This window comes from Alnus glutinosa, chromosome 12 (genome assembly GCF_958979055.1).
Source record: "Alnus glutinosa chromosome 12, dhAlnGlut1.1, whole genome shotgun sequence".
In the NCBI taxonomy this organism is placed as follows: Eukaryota; Viridiplantae; Streptophyta; class Magnoliopsida; order Fagales; family Betulaceae; genus Alnus; species Alnus glutinosa.
The window spans coordinates 23,460,718-23,488,581 of NC_084897.1; the positions used below are offsets into that span (position 1 = coordinate 23,460,718).

At 35.5% G+C, this 27,864-nt stretch overlaps 2 protein-coding genes across 2 annotated transcripts; one reads left to right on the plus strand and one right to left on the minus strand.

The window, feature by feature from the left end:
• The first annotated feature begins 5,629 nt into the window (after window positions 1-5,629).
• LOC133851565 (transcription factor RAX3-like) lies at window positions 5,630-7,387 on the plus strand. Its single transcript, XM_062288029.1, has 3 exons — window positions 5,630-5,963; window positions 6,071-6,200; window positions 6,312-7,387. Exons 1-3 carry the CDS (start codon window positions 5,828-5,830, stop codon window positions 7,036-7,038), a joined length of 993 nt encoding a protein of 330 aa, XP_062144013.1. The 5' UTR covers window positions 5,630-5,827; the 3' UTR covers window positions 7,039-7,387.
• A 16,678-nt stretch (window positions 7,388-24,065) lies between these two features.
• LOC133851653 (1-aminocyclopropane-1-carboxylate synthase 3-like) lies at window positions 24,066-26,275 on the minus strand. Its single transcript, XM_062288171.1, has 4 exons — window positions 25,978-26,275; window positions 25,724-25,855; window positions 25,472-25,632; window positions 24,066-25,349 (listed from the first exon to the last, which is right to left on the minus strand). Exons 1-4 carry the CDS (start codon window positions 26,122-26,124, stop codon window positions 24,365-24,367), a joined length of 1,425 nt encoding a protein of 474 aa, XP_062144155.1. The 5' UTR covers window positions 26,125-26,275; the 3' UTR covers window positions 24,066-24,364.
• Window positions 26,276-27,864: the final 1,589 nt, after the last annotated feature.

Consider the following 27,864-nt stretch of genomic DNA (forward strand, 5'->3'; position numbering starts at 1 on the left):
AAAAATATACATATTTAAATTTTACCATTTTCATGATAAATGATATGAGATTTACGATAAAAAGACAATAGTGTTGCGTAGTGATTTTTAATCTTCAAAACCCAAAAAAAGTGCCTTGGTGTCAATTTACATTGCAGGAGTTTAGTTTCGGCTCAGTCCATTTCATCCTTGTATTTACACCTCACAATATTCACGATGATAATCTGACATGATCCCACAAGTTCATGGCCAGAAGCAGTAAAGTGTCTCACACAAACAATGGTACATATATTATCACGTCATTATAAAATTGTAAATAATCTGGTACTGTCATATACACCATTAAATACAAAAAAAAAAAAAAAAGAAAAAAGAAAAAAGAAAAATCAAAACTGTACAATCAATGATAAATGAGATGTTTTTTGGTTCTTTTAGAAAAGGCGAAATATATAGTTCATTTCCTGTTGTAATTTGGGTATAGGGCCCATTTGGGTTGTACTGAGCCACTTCTAATTGGGCCAGGCTTGTTTAAAATTCATGCAGTGAGAAAGTTTTGGGTCGTTTGGTTAACTAATTTGAAGATCATCTTTTATATATATGTTCAAACACAGAATTACGTACTCGATTTCACATTGCTTCTAGCTAGGGACTTTTCATGGCGATCGATATATTCCGCCCTTACAACGTTAAACCTAGTATCAGCAAATATGTTCGCAACTAGTGTTTGCACATGCAGTGCAGGCGTTAAATGTTGCAGATGTTCCGTACTTCTGTTGTCTTGACAATTATTTTTGTTCCGAAATTTTCCGGTCCGTAGTTCCTCCTAAATATAAATTGGGCAACTTACTCCGATCCTCTAAATTAATCTAATGTCTCTGATCGGTGGAACATCTTACGGACAGTGTGTACCCTCTTTTCCAATGATGCAGTGGGGACCCTACCCTAAAACACAACACACTTTCAATTGTGTCATGTTTACAGAGAAAACATACTATTCTACCACACCCACCAAGGCCTAGAGACAAAAACAGTGTAGAGAAACAGAAAAATCCCTTTTGAGTTCTCTCTTGATTAATTTGGTTCACTTTTTTTTTTTTTTTTTTTTTTTTTTTTAATCTTTACGCTATTTGATCGATTTTAAGTTAGTGCTAAAATTAATTTATTGTCTTTCTAAGCTCGTGGGATGGTTATAATTAAGAATATCATGATTGTATGAAAAAAAAAAAAAAAAAAAAAATGCAAGTTTTTAAAAATTTCAATTTTCATTTATTATCACCGTACCGTATGTGTTGATTTTGTAAATTAAAAACACAACATTTTCAATTACTTTATTATCGCTTCCCCAGACCCCAGTGTTATTGTCGATTACATTGATGTAAAACAACGTAAATTTGCCTCTGTCTTTCTATTACGCATTTCTAGAACCATCAAATTAAAGGAAGAAGAAACCGCGTGGCTGACTTAACTTTAGAGCCTAATAAAGGCTCAATCACTTTCTTTCTTACAAAGTATTTTAGTTTGTAGTGGTCAATTATGGTAATGCTTTTCTTTTTCGGTCCCAAAGCATCAGAGCAACGTCATGCTTACATGACATGTTTATCGTACAGCGTATTCACCACGGATCAAGAATTCAAGTTACAGTTGAAAATTATCACTTATCCATAGTTGAAGATTGTGACATAACTACAGTTGAAGTCTATCACTTAGTCACAGTTACCTAATTATAGTTGAAGTCCATTTGTATTATCTAATTTTCTTATTTATAGGAGCTTGTTATATTATGTAATCATTTAGACTTTATTCTATGAACGTATGTCATTGACCGAACAACGCAATTCTGTGTGTCTTTTTATTAATATTCCGCATTATATTTTCTTTCGGTTTAATCCACAACTTTTTCGAGATATATATAATTGAGTGCAGAAACTGATTTTTCATACGCCATTTAATTCCCCCCCTCCCAAAAAAAAAAAAAAAATTTACATTTTTTTTTTCTTTCTTTTCTAGGTGGTTTGCTAAGGATGCCCACATAATTAATTACCTTTCTCTTTTTAACGAAAACTCAATAACCATTATTTATTATTTCTTCCTTCTCTGCGAGCTAGGCACAAATTGAGCATATATTATATCAGTTGTAAGGATATGCACGCTACAGTCATTTTTGTCCTAGTCCAACTTCCTTAATTATTCCATTGCTATGGCCCTATGGTGCACCTTAACAACAAGAAAAGACGTAGTCTCTGACGTTTTTTTAAAGATCTTATTAAAATATGCATGTTTCTAGATGTTCAGAAAATTTCAACTTGATTAATATATGTCCTTTCACCCCTTCAGTGTCACGTATATTTTGACTTCAACCATTTAATTTTTGATGACTATACAATAAATACAAATTAATAATAATAATAATAACAAAGAAACAAAAAAAAAAAAAAAAAAAAAAGGGCAACATCATAGGAGAAGTTGGGCTCGAGGAAGGCGAGAGTCAAGAATCAAAGAGAAGTAAAAGTGAGGTAAGGTTCCGCCTCCGATTACAAAGTCTACCAAAGCAATTAACTAAATGCACACCCCAAATGGTCAGGGGGTGGTTTTGGCTATACCATTTGGCCATTTGGGGGTGGCAGAACCACCTTCAAATGGTTATCGAATGATTTCGATCGATCACCCTCATTTGGTCATAGGTGATGGATTGAACTACCACAATGACTGTAGGTGATGGACTGGCCACCCCATTTAGTCATTTCAGGGTGGTTGAACGACCACCATAGCAATTGGTGGTGGTTTGGCCATCCCCTAGCTATAAGGGGTGGTTTTTTTTTTTTTTTTTTTTTTTTTTTTTTTTTTTTTAATTTTTAATTTTATTTGTGTTATATTTTTAAATAATATTAATGAGATATATGAGACACGTGGTAGTTGCTAATTAATTTAATATGACACACCGTTAAATTATTGGACGGAAATACCAATTCCATGTCTACATATATTATCTACGATACTTTTAAAAACCGAAGAGTCCGTTTGACTTCGCGTTAAACCACACTTGCCTATGAAATATTTAACCCAAACTTTTAATTTCTCTACCAATCTAACCAATTATCTAACCTATCCTTTGCCATAGTAGGGGTTGTTTGACTCTCAATCACAAACCCTTATTTATTTATTTATTTATTTTTTAATAGAAATATCTCAGCTTTCATTAAAAAACAAATGAGTTGATCCGAAACACAAGATTTATGGACCACATTGTTCCCCAATAACAATATTAGAAATGCTTCGTGGAGCATCTTCCAACCAAATACAACCCATCTTTTTATGAGCAGCCTCCTTAGCCAATACATGAACTGTAGAATTAAGATCTCTATACACATGAGTGACGCTTGCAACTCTAAACTATTTTAACTCTTGTTGGATGGTCTCCGTTAAGTGCCCTGTCTTTGATTTTTCTTGCACATAGATAATGATTTTTTATTAGGTTCAACATAGGGGATTTGTATATGGGCGGCTAAGGTTAATTAGGCTAGGGGTTTATTTATTTTTTATTTGTTTCCCTTTCAAAGAATGTAGGTAAAATCTAGAGTAAATTAAAGTTTTGTTCTTGAATCCTATGCCCTCTTAGTGTTAATGTTGCTAATAAATCCATTAATCTAATCATATCATTCAAAATAAAATTATTTATTCCATGTGTGTATAACTTTTGTTTTGACCCACTTAACTGAGATAATTTCATTTCATTTCCTTCGTGAGCTTAGACTTTCTAGACCTACATCTACTTGGATTAGGCTTACAAATTACCCTAGCTTAGGATTAGAGTCGTTAAACTTCCAAGTAAACGTACCAATTGAGAAAAAAGTGGCCATGAGCTGTATCGGCCTTAGAAATAAGCAAAGGAAGAGAGAGAGAGAGAGAGAGAGAAGACCATTTCCTTCTATCCATGTTTGAAAAGTAGTGTACTTGCTTTCTCCCGCTTACTTTGTCTACTTTATAAGCAAATAAATAATACGCAAGAAAAACTCAGTGAAAATGAAGGAAGACAAATCTAAACACAGTGAAAAATCAACAACCATTAATATAATGCCACCTTTGACTTTTAGACATTCATCCAAGATTCAAGTCAGCCTCACGGTATTTTTCTTTTGGCGTTCATACCACTTTAGTTATTATAAATATGCTCTCTTAGTTCGTGAAAAAATAAAGAAAAAAGAAAAAGATTATGGGGGGGGATTATTATGAAATCTCAACAAAAAGACAAAAAAGAAGGTCTAATTTTGTGACGGGATTGACGTGACAGTGGGCTTCCTCGTTCTCTTGACTGCTATTGGCAAACTTGTACGTTGCCTCTTGAATCCTGATGTCTTTTTTAATTATTATATAAATTTTTTGGGTCCCAAATGGCATGTGTTATTAGCATAATTGGTTACACCCATAAGCCTTTTGCCTTGAAGGAGCAATCCATAGTTGAAACTAGCTAGGACCTTGGTTATATAATATTTGTTTATCTAAAAGCCCTCCATTATTGTTGCTCTAATTTGAAACTTTTGCTCTAATATTTAATTTATGATTAAATTTCAGATTTGGCGATACATTCAAACCATCACCACGCCAGCCAGCCAGTACACTCCCTTTATAAATATCATGGTACCCATTTGGTCACCTACTATAACGAAATATCCCTCATCATTCCCCACGATTGTAATACTTGACCAATTTTTTGATCACCATTGTTGTTATTGTTTTCTTTTTTCTATATATAGATATTACAACTTTGAAGAGGCATCTCGAGACTGATGGATCATAATAATGGTTCATATATAATTGATAAGATTAAGACATGCCACTTAACAGATCGATATTAGATTTTCAGGGCTAGCTTCAACAAGTTGATATCTTGTCACAAACTATGGCAAAAAATGATGTTAAAAAATGAAATAGAAACTGTCTGGATGACCATAAGACGTGTCTAGCCGGATCTTTCAAAGAACATAAAAGTTTTTGCATGTCTGGACAATTTGTGATGATGTCCGGACAATCAAATCGATACTTGATAACTCTTTGAAATTTCCGTCCGAACATGTAAAAACTTTGATGCTCACTAGCTAAAAAATTCGTTCGGACGATCAGAACAGACACCCACGTTTGATATGTCTTCTTTTAGCAAAATCTTTATACTGATAGTAGAAGATAGCGGTACCCATAACCAAGATTTTGACATTAATTAATCTTCCCTAGTAACGCACTGATGTGTACCACTCTCTGCTATGCACTTTCTTTCTTTGCTAATCATTTTCTCTCTACTTCTCGTTTTCTTTTAGAACCGTTTCTTCGTAAATAGGACACTGATGATATCATAATATTCTCCTAACATGCATAATCGAGCCATTTAGCCTACCACTGAGGAACCATTCAACTAGCTGATGTCTGATCTCTTAACCTTGTAGCCGGGTCCACTTATATAGAACCATCATGATCATGATCATAGAAATTAAGATGTAGCAGATCTTGACGAGGGGGAGAGAGAGTCAGTCAAAAGGAGGATGGCGGACATAATTAAGTTATATATATAGATTCTGGATTAAGAAAGACAAATGAGAAAAACCCTGGTCTCCTATTCGGGCATTTGCAAATGTTTTTTTAATTATTATTTTATTCATAAAGGTTCATCTTTTCTCATTACTCTTTTTGAAATCCTGTGACCCCTTCCATGTCTGTCCTCCTCCAGCCATTATAGTCTCCCTCTTATCTCTCTATTATATATATTACATAATCATCTATCATCGGGGGGCTAATAATAAAGGGGTCGAATTGATCAAGCTTACTTGAGAACCTCTCATCGATAGACAAAGAAAAAAACATGGGGAGAGCTCCTTGCTGTGACAAAGCCAACGTCAAGAAAGGACCATGGTCGCCCGAGGAAGATGCCACTCTCAAGGCATACATCGAGCAGCATGGCACTGGCGGCAACTGGATAGCCTTGCCCCAGAAGATAGGTATTAATTAGTACTTTCAATTTTTCACCTTCTTGATCTTTTTGTAAATTAAAATCCAAACCATGGCCAACTTATTCAAATTTGCATATTATCATTGCCTTGCTCAGGCCTTAAGAGATGCGGGAAGAGCTGTCGGCTTAGATGGTTGAATTATCTCCGGCCAAACATTAAGCACGGAGGGTTTTCCGAGGAAGAAGATAACATTATTTGTAGCCTCTATATAAGTATTGGAAGCAGGTAATTAATTACTTTAGTTTTGACAATATTATTTTGCAACCCTTTTCTCTGTTATAAGATCTTGTGGACAATAATAATTCGAATATGTTCTTGGTGTATATATCTATATAGGTGGTCCATCATCGCAGGACAATTACCAGGGAGAACTGATAACGATATAAAAAACTACTGGAACACAAGGCTGAAGAAGAAGCTCCTAGGCAAGCAGCGCAAAGAGCAACAGGCTCAGGCTCGGCGAGCCAACAGCCTAAAGCAAGAGATGAAGAAAGAGAGCTGTGAGACGTTTATGGCTCCTGGTGTCATGAACCAGATGATCAGCCCATACTGGCCTACAGACCCTCCTCTCGAGGACGAAGCAAATCTTAGGAGTTTGCTGATGAAGCTTGCAGGGGGAAGATTTTCAGACAATCATCAACAACCAAACACTAATTTTCAATACCCCATTAATGTTATTTCCTCGCCTCAACAAGATCAGCTATATGTGGACTCGATGAGTATGCTTACTTCTTCGGCAGCCATGAATTCCATTAACAGTACTACTACTTGTACTCAAATGCCAAACCTGTTTGAAAATCTCCCAAGCGAGCTTTGTGAATTGGGCTATGATCACAACCCACAACAATTAGATGGGGGGTTGTTGGAGGGGTTTTATGGAATGGCCGACATGGTCAATGGTAGCACCGGGACGACTAGTTCTGGAGAAAGCACCAGCTGGGGAGATATAAGTTCTTTAGTTTATCCCCCTTTGGTCTCTGACTATGAAGGTTGCCAACAAGGATTGCCACAGCCACAGGATTCTGCTTTTGAGGAGTTGAGGTACTTTGTGCCGCCGCAATAGCAGCAGTACTTCACATGCGTGGTGTAAATTAATTTGTACCGGTAGAGAATTTTCTGTCAGATTTTCAGAAAAAAAAAAAAAAAAAAACCGAAATGAATTCACTCAGAGAATTGTCTGTTCTTTCTCATATATGCTTCGTTAATTAGTTATATATAGTTCTTCACTCCATGCGTTCTCTTTTGCTATGATTTTTGGATTGATCAATTGCTAATGATTGTGGCTGCCGAGGAACCTTTAACTGTGACATTAATGTTCCACTGCGCCCTCGATCGGTCCAATTCTTCCGGCACTTTGAGTGCAATCATGTTTAATTAGATTTGTCTCCGCGTTGACTGGTCGATCTCCTCAATCAGTAGTGTTTGATGAACTTTATCGTTTATTTCTTAATTAATTACAACTTAAAAAGCTACACCCTTTTTTTTTTTGACGCCCAACACATGGGTTGATCGAGTTGTGTCGTTCACAAATCTCCCCCTGAATCCTCCATGAAAAGGCAGTAAAGTTGGAAAGGTGCTTTGACGTTTTGGCCGTCACTTGCTCGGATTTAGCAAGGTAGGGCATCAAAATGTGGCTTGTTTCTTTTATTGGTTTCTCCATGTCTGCTAAAACAATCAGAGCAGTGAAAGCATATCTTATCTGTCCATTTCATGTAATTCCAACTAGAAAGAGGAAAATTTTAAGTTGCCTAGAACTTTCTGTATTATGGGTGTGTCTGGTGGATCAAATTGGAGACCTATTTTGTTCAATATGCAAGAGAAGATCGAGCGGAGGTGGAGAGAGAAATAGAACACAAGAATTTTGGAGTAGTTCGATCTTAGAGATTTATGTACACTACTAGCAAGGCTCTATAGGTTACATTTTGATTTTATTGAATTTTTTTTAATACAATTGTTTTATATGCTCTATTTATAGAAAAATGTGGTAGCTAGGTAAGGTAGCTAGAAAAGGTAATCAAATCCTATAAATTTGATTACAAATCTATTAAGAGTATATATATAATTAGAGAAATGATTCATTTTCTCTTCCTGTCATTCTCTCATCCTCCCATTTTTTAAAATCATTATTGGATTTGTGCGGTTCATGTGGGTTCATCATAAGAGGATGGGAGAAAGACAAGGCTTAACATGAAAAATATCCTTAATATTCTAAGACAAAATTCAATAATTCAAATCAATCTTTTTATCTTGTTTTGCCTTTAATTAATTGGGGTTTTCTATTTGTCACTTGTTTAGTAGAAGTATATGTCACTATCAATTAATATAACTCTAACATGATAGAATTTTAACATCATGGAATAGCATCACATTGTTCAAAATCACATTTCATGTTCCTTGTGTTGTTCTTTCATTTCTTCAATTTTGTGAAGCTCTTGTATCACATTTTAAGACAGAAAGTATGCGTTGTTCACTAAACTAGATAGATGGTCTAAGGGAAAGTGAATTCGAATTGTGTTTGCCTTGATCTTTTGGATGCTCAATCAATCATTTTCATTCTTTCCTTCACAATAACATAAGATGAATCACCATGCCACTCATTAATTACCTGGTTAAAACAAACAATTGGCGGACCTCCATATCTTGCATTCACAATTAGCAGAGTTGTACTATGACAACAAAGCAATCATTCACATCACTTTGAATTCCCTATTTCATGAAAGAACAAAACATATAGAAATTGACTACAACAACATTCTAAAAAAAAACTATAAAACGAAACAATTCAAACTTTCCACATACCTATCAATCAAGGAACTCAATTCGACACAATTCCATCACTTGCTTGACAAGTTGGGTGGCATGAATATCCACTACAACTTGAGGGAGAGTATTAAGGGAAGAGAACCTGTGCAAATAAGGAAAGTAAGGGCGTCATTCACTCACCTACTGCAAATCCACTGATAAAGGAAACTCCATCTAGGTAATCCATCGATCACCTGTTGAGCTCATGGAGAAAGCTAGGATAGTCTCTTTCATGCATTTAAAGTGCTAACTTCCACGTTAATTTAGAATAACCATAGTTAATACGCTGTCATGTAATCGATCAATCATTAAGTAAATATACAGTTTCCGTAAATAGAGTTCTTTCTTTTCTTTTCTTTTTCGTAAATAGAGTTTATTTTTCTTCTTCTTTTGTTTATCTCTTTTGTTTTATAGCTATTTCTATCGATCATTAAATCACCACTTATCCTAAAAGCTTAAGTTAATAGTTAGGAAGAGGTAAATTTAATCACTTGATCAATACTTTAATACTCACCCACACGTGTGGGCTCAAACTTCTTTCTAAATAGGTGAGGCTCAACACGTGAAATATTTAATTGAAATGTAAGGTAACCAAAAGAAACAGAGTTCGAATTCAAGATCTCTGCATTATTTTTTCAAAAAACTTAAGCTTATAAGAAGAGATAAATTTAATTAATTAATTAAAATTATAACCAAAGAACGTGATAATACGCTCCGGCATGATGCCGGGTTTGCAAAGGTCTCTCATTTATGGAAGACATGCATCATACGCAAGGAAAACGAACAAAGCGTGTCAATCATACGCAGGACACAATTTTGTGGGGGGAGAGAGAGAGAGAGAGAGAGAGAGAGAGAGCACATGTTCATGCCCACAAGTCAAAAGAAAAAGTAGAGACGAAGCACCAAGTGAAACAAAATTGACTCGGTCTTTAATTGTCATCTTTTTCAGAATTCAAGTCCAAAGTATCGAGTCGATCGGAAGGATATATATGTGGACACGAGATAGATAGCCTTTTTAATTCAACCTTGGCTGCTAAGGAATTAATTAGTAGAGGTTAACTCACTGTCACCTGTCTTTTTTTCATTTTTCATTTTTTTTCTTTTCTTTTCTTTTCTTTTTCTTTCTCGATGTTTTGGGTGGATGGCATTTCTGGTGCATATATATATATATATGCTTGATGCAGACTGATAAGTACCTAATTATTTTAGCCTTTTAGGACGCAGTTTAATTATATATATATATATATATACACAGTCAACAAATTAATACATACCTTTCCCTTGTCCTGATTATGTCGATGGCAGCTCGATCCCAACATTTTCTGATACGGTTTTCGTCACCATTGATTTCATATGGTCCGTGACTACTGAAACATGACATCATGAAATTTCTTTTCTCGTTAAGCATTTCGTTTGTTACTTCAAATTTGTGTTTTCAAGTGGTTTCCATGCTAGATATGTCACTATACAATTTTACTTCACACTCCATTTGTTTTTTTTTTTTTTTTGGTGGTAAATCACCATGTTAAACCATTAATTATTTAAAAAGCTTAAATTATGAGAAGAAAAAAAAAAAAAAAAAAAGAAAGAAAAGCCCAATTAAGTAAAAGGTTGCATGTTGCATATTATTGAGCAAGCAGAAGATTAAAGAACAAAAAACAAAAACAAAAAGAAAAAGTGCTTACTTTTTTTTTTTTTTTTTTTTTTTTTTTTTTTTTAATTAGGTCAAAACTGATCAACCGACTCAATCAACCCGAAATTAATGCAAGATCGTTGTAGTTGTTCAGAGTACTAATTTTCAACTTGACTTTCCTTCCAGCTTTGTTTGGTAGGCCAACCTTTTATATTAGAGCCAATTGAAACAATGATTGGGAACTTTTTCAGCAGATTTTGTCAATACATGTAGGCAGGCACTTCAAAGTCTAGCTATTGGCAAAGTCAGTTCTTAGATTAATATTGGGTTCAACAACTAAAACTCTCGTAATAAGGCCTATCATTGATGTGAAGGGTAAGAATATTATTCCCCGAGTATTAATTGAATAGCTTTTACTTAAAAAATGAACAAAAACTTTAATTTCTTTATTAACTACCGCTCATTAATTATCTAGCTAGATCTCTAGCTACCGACATGTGGATCGATCGAGTTGCTTCCATCGATCTGATCAAGCTAATTAAGGGGAATCAGAAACATTATTTGCAATAATATAGATTATAAAATTCGCCCAATAACCCCAAGTAACACTTAGGGATGAGTGAATACGTGTTTTTAAATAATCACAACCAATTAAAATTTCACAATCATCACACACACACATATAACATCACCAAAATTAATTAAGTACAGCAATAAAAACATTAAACAATATACAATTTTGACGACAAGGTAAAAACCTTTTGAAAAAATCTTCAAAAATAAAATCACTCTGTAGTAGGTAAACCCAAGAAACTCATCCGTTAGGGAAGAATCAATTTACAGTTAGTCATACTAAAAAAAATGATGTGTTTGTCTCTACAGCTCTACTGGCCCATTATATATTCTGTCAAATCTCATTGTAACCTGAAACTCCGATAGCTATAGGTTTTTTATTTTGAGTGTGGTTAAGAGCATGCATGTGGATGGAAAAAGTATCTCTTGCAAACTAAATAATGGCCTCAAGGTTTTTGAAAAATCATGCATAAGGATGCTTATATAAGTCTTGAGTTCGAACAGATAAGTTTTTTCGTTTGGATGCAGCTAGGGTTTTAAAGATTTCTGGCTACAAGACGTGATTCGACCAAGTCTCCAATTAATCAAAAGTCTCGGCTTTGAGAATCTTCCTATTTTTGAATTGAACATACTCGTTCAGTGGAGATCCAATGAAACCTCCCAATCGAGTAGATATGGAACACTTGAAATATATCACTTTAAGTACTTTGCCCGAACCATCTGCGAGTACTGCCAAATCGGATTGAGTGTTTCAGGACACCTTCCTCTAGTGCTTTGACATAGCTCATCCAAACATGGTGCAACCACACACCGACAGACTAGATATATCGGCAATTGAAAACTTGAATTCTTGCACAATTGTCAAAGTTTCTTGTTTTCAATTTAAATACCAACTTAGACTAACAAAGTTAGGCTTAATTATACCAAACTTAATTTTGATACTGAATTAGCCAACATAAAATCTAACATGTTAGAATGAGAAGGAAATAAAGTACAATTTTGAAGAATACAAATGTGCACCAAATATGTAGTATAAGGGTGAAATCATGCGTATAGATATCTTCGTACATAGTGCTATGTACATCGTTATGTATGATTTGATTTTTTCTTGTACTTTCTAAAATGGATGAGTTCAATCGTATGCGATTGTGCAATGAATTCTCTCTCATGTCATGGACCAATATGATTATATATACTAAAGATAAAAATAAAAAATAAAAAAAAAAAAAAAAAAAAAAAAAAAAGAAGAAGAAGAAGAAGAAGAAGAAGAAGAAGAAGAAAAAAAGAAGAAGAAGAAAATTCCACGTAAACGTCGTGAACATAGACAACAAACAGCAAGAAAACAAATTCAAAAAAAGTAGATAGCAATTGATCAATAAAAAAATCATATGAAAGGAACAACAGAAACTACTGTTCAAGTAAATAAAGTTCTACGTACGTTTTCAACCCATGGGTGCCTGAATCCGACATTCATCAAGGTAATATATTACAAGTGTCACGTCAGGAATGGTTGACAAAGATGTTCCAAGTCAAGGTTTCTTATCATGCGTAGAAAAGTTTGGTACATAATGACAAATTAATTAGCTCCAAAAAACCCCGAGAGGAAGCTTCAAAGAAGCTTCAAATAAGCCCTAGCTAGCTAGCCTGGCAAAGGTGCGTGTTCCTTGTTCAAGAACACTACTTATCTCTTAAATTCAAAAGGCTTTTTATTAATAAAATGATTAATTAATTTGTCTAAGCAGTGACATCACTGAGAAGAGAAAAGCGCAGTATGAAATGAATACATGCACGCCAGACCATATGCTACTAGCTACAATCTGAATGCATAATGTCAAAGAGTCTGAATATTAATCTACTTGAATTAATTTAGTATATATATATATATATATATATATATATATATATATGAAAGCTATATATGTATGTATGTTGATGCGTGTTCGCTAATAAATGGAAGATACTACGAGCTTTGAAGGAGCATGGATGGTGGTAATTACTGAATAATTCCTGTAAAGGGAGGAAGAATAATCCAGGACGAGAAGCAGATTATATATGACAGAAAAAGCCTGAAACAAAAAACCAAAAATTAAAAAGATCGATTTATTATTTAATTCCGTATATATATCCGCACATTCTGTCGATCAATGCCATGACGATAATAAACACCAAATAAACCTTGATTGATGGCTTCAGGTCATCGAGGCCAAGACAAAAGCCCCGCGACGACCTGGCCTTCATGCAACCTTTTTCATATTTTATTGGATTGCAATATAATTAGATTAACGACAGTTGTTTTGTTTATTTTTGTGATATTGACACTCACTAACACGAGAATAATTCTTTATTCCAATTTGTTTTTATCAGAATATATAAACAATTAATGGAGTATATTTCCTTGTGGAAATAGATTTGTCTTCGATTATTCTGTTTCCACGAAGAAGACGTCGGTCAGAAATTTCTTGTTATCGGATGTAGATCAATATATATATATCCAAGATGATAAAGATAAGGTCATAGCTAGTTCATAGGATACCATTTTCCTAATCTCTTGTATATCTTAATGGATTAACTTTTCTCCCAATGTGTTTTTTATTACAAGCTAGAGTGAACACATTATTTTTTTTTTTTCCCTTTTTCTAAACCATAAAATCCGAACACACAGATTTCCTTGGACGTTTGTGATCAATTAGGGAGACAAGATTCTCTGTTTCCCAGTATTTGCTCAAAAAAAAAAAAAAAAAATTAGGTAGACAAGATTCAAATACACATACTATGTTAAATTATTATCTATCAAAATAAATTAAATTAATAAAAAATAATGAATTTAATTAATATTATAATATTTTGAAAGTGAACGTAATTAACGAATGGCAATTTGGCGAAGACTTGGAGACTCAAACTGGGCTTTTGTGTGATATTTTTAGCCTGCAAGATTGTAGTTTGCGAAGATTGAGTTGGGCCTAAGAACCCGAGAGTAGGCTTAACCAATCGTCCTTCTTGAGCGAATATACAAGTCTTCTGAATTTCGGCCTTTAGATATTGGGCTTTACAATGGGCCGGGTACAAAGATAATGGGCCCGCAAGCAACTGGCTGGAGCCTGAAAGGACATGATTATAAGAATACAACTTCAGCTAGCATCATTTTCAGTGGTTTTAGGATTCTCTCTGTCCTTGACAATCCTAACAATTACAAAACCCTAGGTAGTTATTTACTCAATTTTTCATTTGGCCAGCATCTCGTTATCCATCACGTCATCTATATCAGGTAATTCAAATTTAAAACCCTAATTTATGTTTAATTAATTTCGTTCGGCCGAATTAAAAATTTAAATAATTCAGCGATCATCTCATCATCCATCTCCACGTGTTTGTGGCTAGCTCCTACTCAATGCTAATCTGACACATGATAGATAACGTGGCGTACGTAAATACTGACATGTGGGACGATGTGAACCTCATGATGATTGACATGTGGCATAATATGGTTTTGGCATGTGGCACAATCTGAGGCTAACACGTGCCATAGTAAGGTGCTGACAGATGGCTCAATTTGAGGTTGACACATTTCATAATCTGTGGATGACACGTGGCATAGTCTGGGGTGAGACGTGTTATGGTCTTTAGCTGACACGTGGTACTATTTTGCACATGTGATACTACATCATACATAACTTTTGCTTCGAATATCATATTTGCACGTAAGATCTCAATTTGAAAAAGCTCTCTACTTACGGTTCGCATGTCATTAAGTACTGTATCGTTCTGGGGCCCAAAATCTATCATTAATTTTCATCTTCTAAAACCTTCTTCAAGTTAATTCTTATTATTTCTAACAAATATCCGCGAGTTTTCTTTAGATCGAATGGCCAGATTAATTTCTCTAAATTTTTCTTATTATCTCTTGCTTATCCTGGTATCACACAAACTCCCTTTGTCTTCATTACTTTGATTTACTAGAGAGTCGTCACATTCAACAATAGTTGCTATGTATATAAATGTACTTTTAGTAGCTAGGCTGCTTTGTTTCCGGAAGCTTGGCCATAAGTACTAGTGATCTCCAAAACGGAGATACATGGAGAGCGGAAAGAGGGCTAAGTATGACATTGGAACACAAGCTAGAAACCCTTTTTGTATTCATACGAACCGACAATATAAATATTGGAAAATCAATGTAATTAAACGTCCGAAAGCAGGAAAATGGGTCACGTTAATTAATCACCCCATTTGCGAGAATATGGAGCTTAATTGGCTTTTAGTATAGAATTAGAGTGATCATGACGGTGGAAGAATATTTAAGCATATATGTCCATGTCCACCCCAAGCAATACGTTATGATCTGATCATGACTTTCCACCCACACTTTCTAAATTCTTCCCGTTTCATACCTCGATTTCAAGCTTGCATGATCTTCTATGTCAGGATCCTTTGGAATTGGAGACCGTCCTACTGTAGGGATGACCCACATATCTGCTGGAATTGGACATTGGAGACCGTCCAACTCGTTAAACAGAACAAGAAAGGAGAAATTTTCTTGGATGACAGCAATTTTAGACGTCAACTTTAGGCACTTGCAACTTTTTGTCAGCTAAAGAGAAGGTAAGGGATCTTTTTCTTCATGAATTAATGCACCTAACCATAGAAATGTAGGGTACCCCAAATCACTCGTCCCACGGCAATGAAACGGGATACCTGGGATATCTCAGCCACTTTTGGAAGCAATAAAGTAAAGAAAGCCAGACGTTGTAGAAAGGGATCAAAAAGATCTCTCAGCCACGAATGTTTTGGCACCTTTCAAACACTTTTTTTTTGTTAAAGTCACAGTACGTACTGCTGAAGTTTCTTCGAAAGTGTCCCAATTTTTTGTTAATTATAACCAAATATTTCGAATTAAATGCTTGACGAAATACTTTCGTTCTTCAGTGGAGGCTTGATTGGTCACCAATCGATCACCATGACCCTAAAATATAATTGGTTCCCCTTTAGTTCACAAAAAGTGGTGCTTATAAAGAAAATGACCTTAAAAATATCAACAGATTAAATGCACGATGTATATGTATTGATGTTGCCAACCTTTATTCAATTCTGTCTTGAATAAAGAGGGTACGTAGGACTAGTGATCACATCCTATAAAACAAATGTCAGTAATTACGAATCTAGCCCAGAAAACAAAAAGGAAAGAAAAATAATTGTTTTATGTTGGGTAAACTTTTTAAAATCCCTTTCTATCTTTTCAAACATCCAAGAATACTTTTCAAAAAATAGTGACCAGATGACTTTCAGATGTGGTATCCACCACGTAGTAACACACTTTTTAAAACAAATCGTAAAATATTTTTTTTTTAAAATTAAAAAAAAAAAAAAAAAACTAATTTTTAATAATAATAAAAAAAGGGCCACGTGGCTACCCAACGGAGGAGAGGTTGTGGCCACCCCTCCTTTTTTGTGCCTTTTATTTTATTTTTTTTACTTTGCGTTTTGAAAACAGTACTCATGATATGCTTTTCACAGTAGTTATGATATGCTTGTCATTAACACTAAAAGTTTTCCAAAAAAATTTTCAAAGGTGGTTTTACCAAAAGAGACATATTATTTAGTACACTTGAGTTCCCTCTCATTTTTAAAAATAAATAATTATATTATTGGTTTTTGAGTTGGTCTAAATTACAAATCATTCATTGTGGTACAAAAAATTATTGTAAGGGTGGCACATGATCCTGTTAGGGTGGTCGCGCGCCAACCCCGACACCTTCTGGGGGTGGTGTGCGGCTATCCTCATTGGCCGAGGTTTGGCAGCCATACATTTCCAACACCTAATATATATATTTGAAAAAATAAAAATAAAAACTAAATGTTAGGTTTTTAATTTTTAATATTTTTTTTTATTAAAAGTAACACGTGTCGCGTTTTATTGGTCTGACGTGGCAACCTAATGATTTCTGTTAACTTCGTGGACGAAAAATGACTTCGAGGAGTGATTTGTAATTTTAGTTTACCACAAGGACCCTACAATAATTTTTTATACCACAAGGAGTTATTTGTAATTTAGGTCAACCTCAGATACTGATAGTGTAATTATTTCATTTAAAAATTAATCATTAGATCTATAGAACCCACAAGGCCCTGGACAAGCAATATTTCCGGATGAAGCACTGCTCTTACTAAATTCTTCTGTAACTGACTCAGAAAGAGTCCTTTCCAAGTTAACTGACTTTTGCTACACTGATTCCGGGAACTGAAAAGTCCATAATGGCGATCAAGATCGAAACATATCCTGCAGCGTGAACTTGAAATTCAACGCAACTGGAAGAAAATGATCCAGACATTCAATCCAGTAAATGTGCATATATATGTCAACTTCAAGTACTCGATCTATGTTCGTGAGCAAAAAAAAAAAAAAAAAAAAAAAAAGTTCTTTTAATACCCTTTCTTTTTTTTTTATCTTTTTTTTTTTTTAAAAAAAAAAACAAAATATTTGTATTATTATTTTATTTTAATAAGAGTATTTTCATCAATAGAAAAACATTAACAATTTTTTGTAGTTTGAGAAAGGGATATTGTCTAAATTGAAAGTTTATGGAGGACATTGTCAATTGTGTAGTAGTTTGAAGGATATATAGACTCTACCCTCTAATTATTATTATTATTATTATTGTTATTATTACCTTTTAATTTGCATGGATTTGAGAATCAAAACCCAAGCTGCATGTAGGTGGTTCATAAATGAACTGGGTGTAGTTTATAATGCAACTGTATATGAATGTTTAATTAATAGGTGTGTTTCCTATTAGCATGCAACTATTAGCATGGATCGATTGTGGCATGCACGAAGAAAAATATTTCAACTAAAAATATTTTCTATCCGGAATGTAATCATTACATTGGAGTTCAGGGGGTTTCTGGGATTAATTAGTTGCTGTCCAGGAAGAGTTGATTTACCATTCGTATTATCTTGATCCGTAATTAATCCTAGAGTTTGATGTTAAATATACCAAAGTTAATGCACTACAAAAAAATCAGGAATTGTGGATGGTTTCAAACCGTCTAGAAATTGAAAAAAACCGTCTGGAAATGGTCCAGACGGTTTCAAACAGTCCAGGACAATGGGTCGCTAATCCGTGTTAAGGACGGTTTGGGTCAAACCGTCCACAATTTGTCTTTTTTTTTTTAAAAAAAAATTATAATTATTATTATTTTTATGTCCATTGGTCAGATCGAGCTCCGTTTACCAGCGTAAATCAGCTCTGAAAATCCATCAGAGAATCGGGCTTCCTCGGTTCTTCTTGGGTACGACAGGTCATTGCCTGTCTCCTTCGAGTTCCACCGGAAATCAACGGTAGATCCGGTCACTGGGATTCAAAAAATCCTTCACAAATCAAAACCTTGTCTTTCAAACCCAATAATTTTCACAAATCAAACCCAATAATCATCATAATCCAAACCTAAAACAAACACAAAATGTAAATCAAACCTAAGAATTTCACTCACTTAAAAAAAAAAAAATCACAGATCCGTCCGGTGGTCTGGAAGAGAGTGGTGTCGAGGAGGCCGGAGGGGGGGAGAGAAAGACAGAGGAAGAGAGAACCGGCCGAAAATCCACGTATTCCGGCCAGAGATCCGCCCAGGCGTGGGTTTCGTTTGGATCTGACCTCGATCAGCGACGTCACCGACTCTGTGTCAAGATCCCGAAGTCGTCCCGTTCACGTCGCCTGTCTCATTCGCCGGCCAGAGAGAGAAGAAGAAGGACAAGAGGGAGAGGGAGAGGTGAGGTCGAGACTCTCTCGAGAGATTTTTTTTTGAAGGGAGAGAGATCGATCTAGGTCTTTCTTTTAAAAAGAAAAAGAAAAAGAAAAAAAAAAAAAGGCGATTTCAATAAATTTACATATGGTTTTAGGAAAATAGTTTGGAATCTCGAAAAAAAAAATGGAAAAAAAAATTAGACAGTTTTTTTTAAACCGTCTTTAAATTTACAGAAGGTTTTATTAGAACCGTCTGTAAATTTATAGACGGTTTAATTGAAACTGTTGTAATTTATTATTTTATGGACGGTTTTCAAAAAACCGTTAGTAAATTTTTTTTTTCTTGACGGTTTTAAAAACCGTCAATAAATGAGAGTTTTTTTTTTTTGTAGTGATAGCCATTATCTAGAATCCCAAAGCTAACAGCCTCTACATATGTTGACTACTCTGAAACAGGGTTTTTAACCTAGGCTAGTCCAAATGCCACGTGTTGAAGGGAATGAGTTTTTGGCAAAATCCTATCCTCAAAATTGCTCTTGTAGCTAGAAAAAGTTGTTGAAGCTTAGAATTTTAGCTAAACAATTTTTGAGCTTTAAGGTTGGTAATGGTAGGAGAACTTCAATAATTAGAGATGGGGCCTGGTATTGGCCAAGTGCCATGCCTGATCATCTGGTCCAAATACATAGTAGACTTCCTGAAATCAGCATTGGAGGGGAGGACATTCTGGTTTGGCGTTCTTCCTCTAGAAAATATTTTTGTGCATAGACTTGGAAGCAGATTTGGCCCAAATTGCCGAGGTTGATTGGCATAAGTTTATCTGGTTTGAGTTGGCTATTCCTAAACATGCATTCATTCTTTGGTTGGTGTTTAAGAATGCTCTTACCACTAAAGAAAAAATGTGTTGTTGGGGCTTTACAGGTTCTTCCCTCTGCAAATTCTGCTTTGCTTGTCAAGAAAGTAGAGAACGTATTTTCTATTGTTGTAGTTTCAGTAGGAGAATCTGGAGGAGTTTGCTTGCCGATTGTTTGATTTTGGATCCACCTATTGATTGGGATTCTCTTTGTCAATGGTGTGTTGATCATCTTAAAGGTATTGTGTTTAGGTTCTGTTGTCTACCATCTGTGGCTGCATCGAAGCGATTTGGAGCATGGCAAACTTCTGAGAACGAAAGAAGTTTTGATTAGACAGATCAAGTGGGATGTTCGTTCTCGGTTGCTTGGGCGTTGTTTGGCAAAAAAGTTTGAGAATAGTATGACTTTAGTTGTGAAATGGGGCTTACAGCCTCTTCTTGCAGTGTAATTGTTTGTTGGTTTCTTTTGTTGTCTGAAGTTGATGATGCTTTGTTTTGAGTAGCCTTGTATCCAGCTTGGGTGGAGTGATTGTTGGTTCTGTGTTTGAGCCATAAAAGAGTCTATTCATCAAAAAAAAAAAAAATAGCCTTTACTAGAAATATATCTTTATCATACCTCTCGGAAGAGAAAATAGCTTGAGAAATTCAATGAGAATTGTCTAGGGATTTTAATTTGAGTGGTAAGGATGGAAAAAAAGAAAAGAAAAACCCGAAGCGTAGAAAACACATAGACACAAGTAGACTAACCCCATGATTTTAGAATTAATAGAATTTAATGCCAAAAATATAAATCGATTAATAATATTTAATAGGCTATTATATATATATACGACTGTCATATAAGTGTCATAACACGATAGTTTTCAAACGACAAAGTATTTGTTAGCGATATGGTGAAAAAGCTCTTGAACAAAAGGAAGAGAGAAAGGCAGATTGACTGAGAATCCAAAGGAGATCGAAAAGGAAGAAGAGCGCGCTCTTCCTCATAATGAAGATGTGTGATTTTTCATTGGAGGGATGAATAAATTTAGTTGGCCAAGGTCATAAGGCCGGTAAGGTAAGCTTGTTGACTCAAGAACTCACTCTCTTTTGGCATTCACGAACAAAGAGTTTGGTTGAAACTATTGAAAATCAACCTTTGTATCAATAATGACAGGTAAAAAAAACAATTAAAGGCCAATTTTGATTACTACGTTATTCCAGTCATACATATATATAACAATCATATAGCAGTTACTAATTAAATAACATTTATCGTAGACATAATACAAGCTACCAGCCACATTGTTGGATTTAGGCATGGCCCTTGAATGAAGACAAACCTCTTATTGCTCAATCATTCACATAGAAATTCCAACAAAACATCAATCGATCTTATGTGCAACCCCACGGGGCCTGGGCATACTAGACTGTTTTTTTTGGTGGGGGGAAGTGGGTACGCTGGCATTACTGTGTGAGGCATACAGGCATGTTCACATGGCCCTCTTTGTCCCCATGAGAGCGAGCATCACCAAAGGGAGGACATACCAGGTTGCTCCTTCAATAAGGCACTAGAAGAAAACCCTAGCTAATACGTACACCCAGCTACCCCATTCAATTAAACGCATTATTCCAAATTTTTCTGCAGGTGTTCTATGTTCCCTAGCATGTGCTAACTCATGTGAAACCCACGTGTCACCCATACCACGTAATCTTCAAGAGAGAGAGAGAGAGGAAGCTAGAAAAAAGAAATTAAAAAAGAAAAAAGATCGAACTAATTAATATATACTTTTCGTCAATAAATTTAGTGCTAGCTAATTACCTGATCAAAAAGCAGTGAATTTGAGGGGGTTTTACTGCTAATAATTATAAATAATATATGGAGTATATTATACATTGTCATAGCCTTTCTTGTCATTGTCCCAGCAAGTTTTGTAAAGTAGACGCATGTAGGGTGATTATGGTCTAATTGTGATGTTTGTGTTTTTGTTTGCCGACAAACAGCTTTATTAATCAAAGGTTCATGTCTTGTTTTTCTCTCCAGTATTGTCTCCACTGAAAGCCAATTAATTAGCTGCTTTAATTACTGATCTTTCTCGCTTTTCTTGTTCTAGTTTTTAGGCTAAAAGGTGGTAATTAATTAAATAGTCCAATTGGGTACGTACGTACTTAATTAATTAATAACCTTATAGAAGGGAAATTTCCTTTTCCTTTCGTTTCTTGTGGAACCACGAAAATTTTATTTTAGAAGAAGAAAAAGAAAATGTCGGCTCTTTAATTTTAGATATGGTTGCGCGCGGCCAGCACATGCAACTCGATCCCATACAAAAGAAACATTTCTTTTTCCTTAAGTGATTGACTAACCCATTAATTTACGATTCTCCAAACTCGCAATATTAATGGATATAAACCCCTGATCAGCCGCCCAATATCTCAGATGGGTCGTTGAAGAAGAATTAGTCGAGTGATTAACTCCGCGCGCGCGCGTTGACATGTGATCGATCGATTAATATATATATATATATATAGGTGATATTGGAGAGATATAACTTAATTAATTAAAGAGCATATATTAATTAATTAAACCAATATGTAAATTAATTAAGGTCTGTCCCAGTTTTAATCTCTATATATATATGAACCTCGCGCGGCGTTAAGTGAACGTACGGGAATATGTGCAGCGTCGAAGACCAATTACTCAATTAGTAATTTGTAGCGATTCATGGGCACATGCATATGGTCAACAAGAACATGGAGATCGACCAAAATTCCCACTTATATATTTTATTTCACTTCAATTTTAGCTTCGCAACATCCTTCAATTCCCCACCACTAATCAGAGCAAATCAAACTCCGATCCTCACATGCAAGAGCTTAAGCCGCATATCATGCGACGTTAGAGAAAATCCTCATAAATAAATTAAACTTAAAGATTAGTACGTATAATATATTTCTACTTCATTAGAATTATTATGCTAACAATTAAATTAATTATTTCTGTAAACAATTCTTATCATTTGAGTGATCGATCCCCGTAAATAAACTTAATTAAGATAAGATGCCCATGAACATTAATAATTAGAGTAAAACCCAAATATATATACCTTTGTATACGATATAGATCGAACTATACACTAAGACTTCTGAGCTTTCACTACCTATTTGATGACTGTCCATTGGAATTATTTAATATGGTTGGTGGGTACGTCAAATATGAACACATGACTTCAATGTTAGCATACTATTCAATGAAGTAGCACATTCATATCCGGTTTAATTAGCAAATATTTAGTTAAAATTAATTTGGTTATAAAAGAACACCTTTTTTTCTTTTTATTTAGCTACCACTTTTTCACTATTTCATTTTAAATATTTTTTTCTTTATCTATTTTTACTATTTCCAAAGAGGAGATAGAGGATAAGATTTTATATATATATATAATTATTATTAATTTAACTTATGCATTGTTGAGCTACCGTGCTCAGCAAATTTCATTAACCGAATGTAAAGTTATTTTTGGTATTTTTTGCTGCAGGGCTTACCAAAGCAACATTTTGACTACCCCAACGTGAGTGCTTAGCTAGATTTACTTCTAACTAAGAATATTATAAACACATCCAAACTCTTTAACAGTGACATAGTGTTGTCGGAAGTAGTACAATTTTTCTTACAAACTAACATGCATGCTTAATATATATAATTTTATTAATTATGAACGGACACATCGGGTTTAGAAGAAATTGTTATAAAAACTATAGTAACCCAAATATTTCAATTAATAATACTATTTTAAAGGCATATATATATATACCGTATTTCACATCAATTTAAGTGAAAAATATTTTGATATGAGTTACGTACAGAACATCAATCTCAGATTACATACTGCTGTCAAAAGCAGAGGAGGATATGATGCTTAATATCAGTAATTGGGACATACTTTGTTTCCTGAAAAGTAACTCAAATTCCAGAACAGACTCGAGATGGGCCATTTAGCCGGAAAACCGCGTACGTAACCTGTGAAAAGCAAAAACCCTATAATTAAAGCAGTAAATTAATACACAGAGAAAGTTCTTCAAAATGCTACTTCATGATATATATCGGGCAAAAGAGCTTGTGTAGTAGGTGACGACTTTGACGATCGCAGGGGACCAAGATAATGTCAACTTTTCTTGCATATTCTTTCTTCCAGTGGAAGACTGAGATGGTGGCGGCCTAGGAGTCTCTGAGTTTGAAACCCTAATACCAGCACAGATCCCCTTCGGCCTCAGCCCCACACAAACAGGCTCCCCTAGGCCCTAGCTACGTACTCACACGGCTTAATTAAACAACGTTAATTTTGAGTCACCACAAAAACAGTGTTAATGATAAGGTCGGTTGAGGTCGAAACAATTAATGAAGAGCCGCCCAACGTCGGCAGCACAAGTCATCGCGCGTCTGAGGCCACTAATCTCGCCGGCGCCATTACGTACGTATATCATTTGCAAGCAAGATATTTGTTCACACGTACAGGTCATAAAATGAAGAAGATAATACTTGGTATTAAATTAAATTAAACCGTAGTTACATTCTCATGACAAGTAAATCATGATCAAATTACAGTTTAGCTAGTGTTGAAGATCACGAAGATTCAATGAAAGAGGACGACACAAACCAGCTTGTACAAACGGAACTAAAGCCACTTCTCATCCATGGCCTGCAAGGACAGAGTGCACCTTCTACGTACAATTTGGTAAAAAGGAAAACTGGAACTCCAAAAAAAAAAGAAAAAGAAATTTTCAAGTGGATGATAATATACTCTTAATTCACACCAGACTATCGCTCATCAGAGTCGCGGTCGCGGTCACGAGACGATAGCCGGAAAACCCACTTAGGAATTGACTTTCTTTTGGAGTTCTTGGAAGAATGGTAATTGCAATTGCTCTGGTTGTGGCCATTAATGGCGGTGGACTCGACCACAAAAGCCTTCAGTCGTTGCATGGCGAGGTTCAAAGTATCTTCGGACATGTTAGCAAAACACACACGGAACCAGCCGGGTTCGGCGCAGTGGCAGGACGACCCCGGAGAGATGTTTAACCGGACATCGTAAACAATTTTCTTCCAAAGCTCCATTTCCGCTTCGAATGTGTTGGAGCGCAAAAGGTGCCTCATGTCCACCCAGCAAAATAGTCCTGCATTGCTCTTAAGGCAGCTAATCCCGGCATTTTGGAGGCCCATAACGAGCATTCTATGCCGTTGCTTAAGCCTTTTTTGGTTCTCGGAGATGTAATTTTTCGTGAATTTCTTATCGGAAAGCAATGCGGAAAGAAGATACTGAGTTTGGGAAGAAACAAGGCCAAAGCTAGACATTTTGGTTGCCGCGGCCACGACCATGTCATCGTTGGAGTAGATTGCTCCGACACGAAAACCAGGTAGACCCAGGTCCTTTGAAAGACTATAGACAATGTGAACGCGGTTCCAGACTTGGGTATTGTGACAGTTTCTGTCCTTTAGCACTTCCATGACGCTTATAAAGCCTGGGGACCTGAAAACGGTCCCGGAATAAATTTCATCGCTTATGAGATGGATGCTTTTGGCGGTAATGAAGTCAATGAGAAGGTTCAGTTCACTTCGACTCATTGTGGTGCCCAATGGATTTGATGGGTTGGTGACTAAGACACCTTTGACTCTTAGATTACGTTTTTGTGCTTCTTGATAGGCTTCTTCAAGAGCCGATTCAGTAATCTGGAAGTCATTGGAGCTAGTGCAGTGTATCGGCACAATCTCAACCCCGGTTCGCCACTTGAGATCTCTATCAAATCTGTAAGCCAAGGAATGCAAGCAAAATCAGGGAAATGAACTTTATAGTATAAAGAATGAGCAACTTGGCAATATATTAAAAAAGGGAAGTAAAGAGGAAGATATATATACACGTATACGTACCCAGGGTAGTATGGCGTTGGAAGAAGAAAGGCTTCGCCGGCTTCGGCCAGGCAAAACATGAGAGTCTCGTTAGCAGAAGTTGCTCCGGCAGTGAGAACTAAGTTGTTGGGATTAAAGGTCACTTTGTTTCCTCTGGTTTCTGCCATGAATTCTACCAATGCCTAAACAACATAATGAAAATTGGAGTTAGAGAAAATAAAGTATTTTCATAATATTTCGCCGAATAATGAAAGTAGTTTCTTATATATATACCTTCTTGAAGTCGGGGAGGCCATGATAATCTTGGAAGAGAGCAAGCTCTCTGAATATGGATTCTCCATCTCTCTTGAACCCCGCTGCGTCCGGGTTCTTAGCAAGCCACGATTCGAGAAGATCAAAGGAGAGCTGCATATATATATAGATATTATCAAAACGATCGATGTAAGCAACCACGCGTTACGTTGGATAAAAATATATATTACATTTAAGGAAGAAAATTAACAAAATGAAAGGGATGGTTTTCTAACCTGATTCTCCGCAAGACCCATCTGAATGATTCCTTTTGGATTCCGAACCTCAACGTATGGGTTCTTCTCGTATTCTTGCCACCCCAGGAAGTACGAGGAATCTTGCCCGTGAGAGTTGCACGTAGCCTTTCTAGACAACAGCCTCATTTTTGGCGTCTCTGTGATTAAGCTATGAAGTAAGAAGCTGAGCGAAAGAGAGAGACAGAGACAGAGAGACACACAGCCAGAGAGAGGGATTGGCTTTTGGGATCGAATTAATCTTGATTTTGAAGAGAACCTGTAGGTGTGGTGAACGGGTCTATGGAATCGTAGTATATATAAAGGAGCCCTTCTAGCTGGACACGGAATGCCACGTCAATGACAAAAACACGACCATAACTAGAGGCCAGGGGGCATGACTTCTTGTGGCAATATTAATTAGTCTAATATTATTATTAATCAACAATATAATGTACGCGCTTTCTATCTGCTCTCCACCGGCTAGCTCAAAAATTAAAATTGCCGGTCGATCTATATAATATATTAATATTTACTATATTAACTCCTAAGTTTTACTCAATTGACATGCATCTGATCATATACCACCACATTTAATTTGGAAAGTGTCCCCCACTATAAAGTCAAGTGGCCGGGGGTTGTTCGGGTATTACCAATATATTCAAGTTACAACAGAGAATAAATAAGCTAACGGTACAAGGAATCAACCATAATTATTAATTATTGATATATATATATATATATATATATATATATATATATATATATATTGATTGGTAGGTGTTATATATATTGTCACATCAATTTGTAAAAAAATCAATAGTAAAAATTGTAGTAATTTTACTGTAGTAAAATGTGAGGAAAAATATTCGATCTATTATATTACAAGAAATTGAGGGGCATCATGATTTTTGGGTAAAGCTAAGATTTACAAAATTTAAGGTGAAAACTGACTGAAGACGATGCCACGGGGGCACAAAGGGATGAAGGTAATTAATTAGAATATTAGTTTTTTTGGAGTTGGAATAGGCCAGGTCGGTAGGGTTGGGATTTTTGGGATCACCATTAAAAAAAAAAAAAAACTGTTCATATATATAGCGCGCACTTAAGCCAATTAAATCCATGAGGATATGATGATGATGATGATGGTTAATGTTATAGGAAGTGAAAACCAAGAACCCAAAAAATGCATGAAAAGTGGAATTAGAAAAAGAAAAGAAAAATATAAAGTGTACGTATAATGTTTGAGAAAGCCATACCGACAGCAAATCTAATAGAAAATGGCAAGAGAGACCCACAAGGTCGACCTGAAGTCGGATCCTTGGCTGCACCTCCCGGGCCCATATGCTCCCGTTCTTCACTAGCCTCATCGAGTACATGTCGGCCACATCCTTCGCCTTTAAGCCTCTCCATTACTTCTTGTTTCTCCTTAATTTTTGTTTGTCACCCTCGCAACCAAATGCGATTTCTAGTCAAACAATCTCTAGTAGCGCTGCGAAACAAAAAGGTTGTCTTATTATATTGCGCTACAGATTACACCAAAACACATTGCATTTCGCGGAAAATCGCATTGCTCAAGAGATTTTCCAGTCGACGATATATATATATAATTTGATGATGATGATGGGTTTGAAGTTTGAAGTTTGAAGTTTGAAGTTTGAAGTTTGAAGTTTGAACGCTACATATATATATATATATATACATATGAGAGGTGATCAAAGACCTTTGTTTCTCGCAACGTGGGTGGAATTTTCTGACTGTACTTAATTAATTGCAGCCCAAATTTAACCAGGATTCGATCTCAACCAGGTGGTTCTCTAGCTCGTGGCCCATCGAATGGTGTTGATGGTCATGCTCTCGTAATGATGCTCGCCACTTGGACGGTCAGGA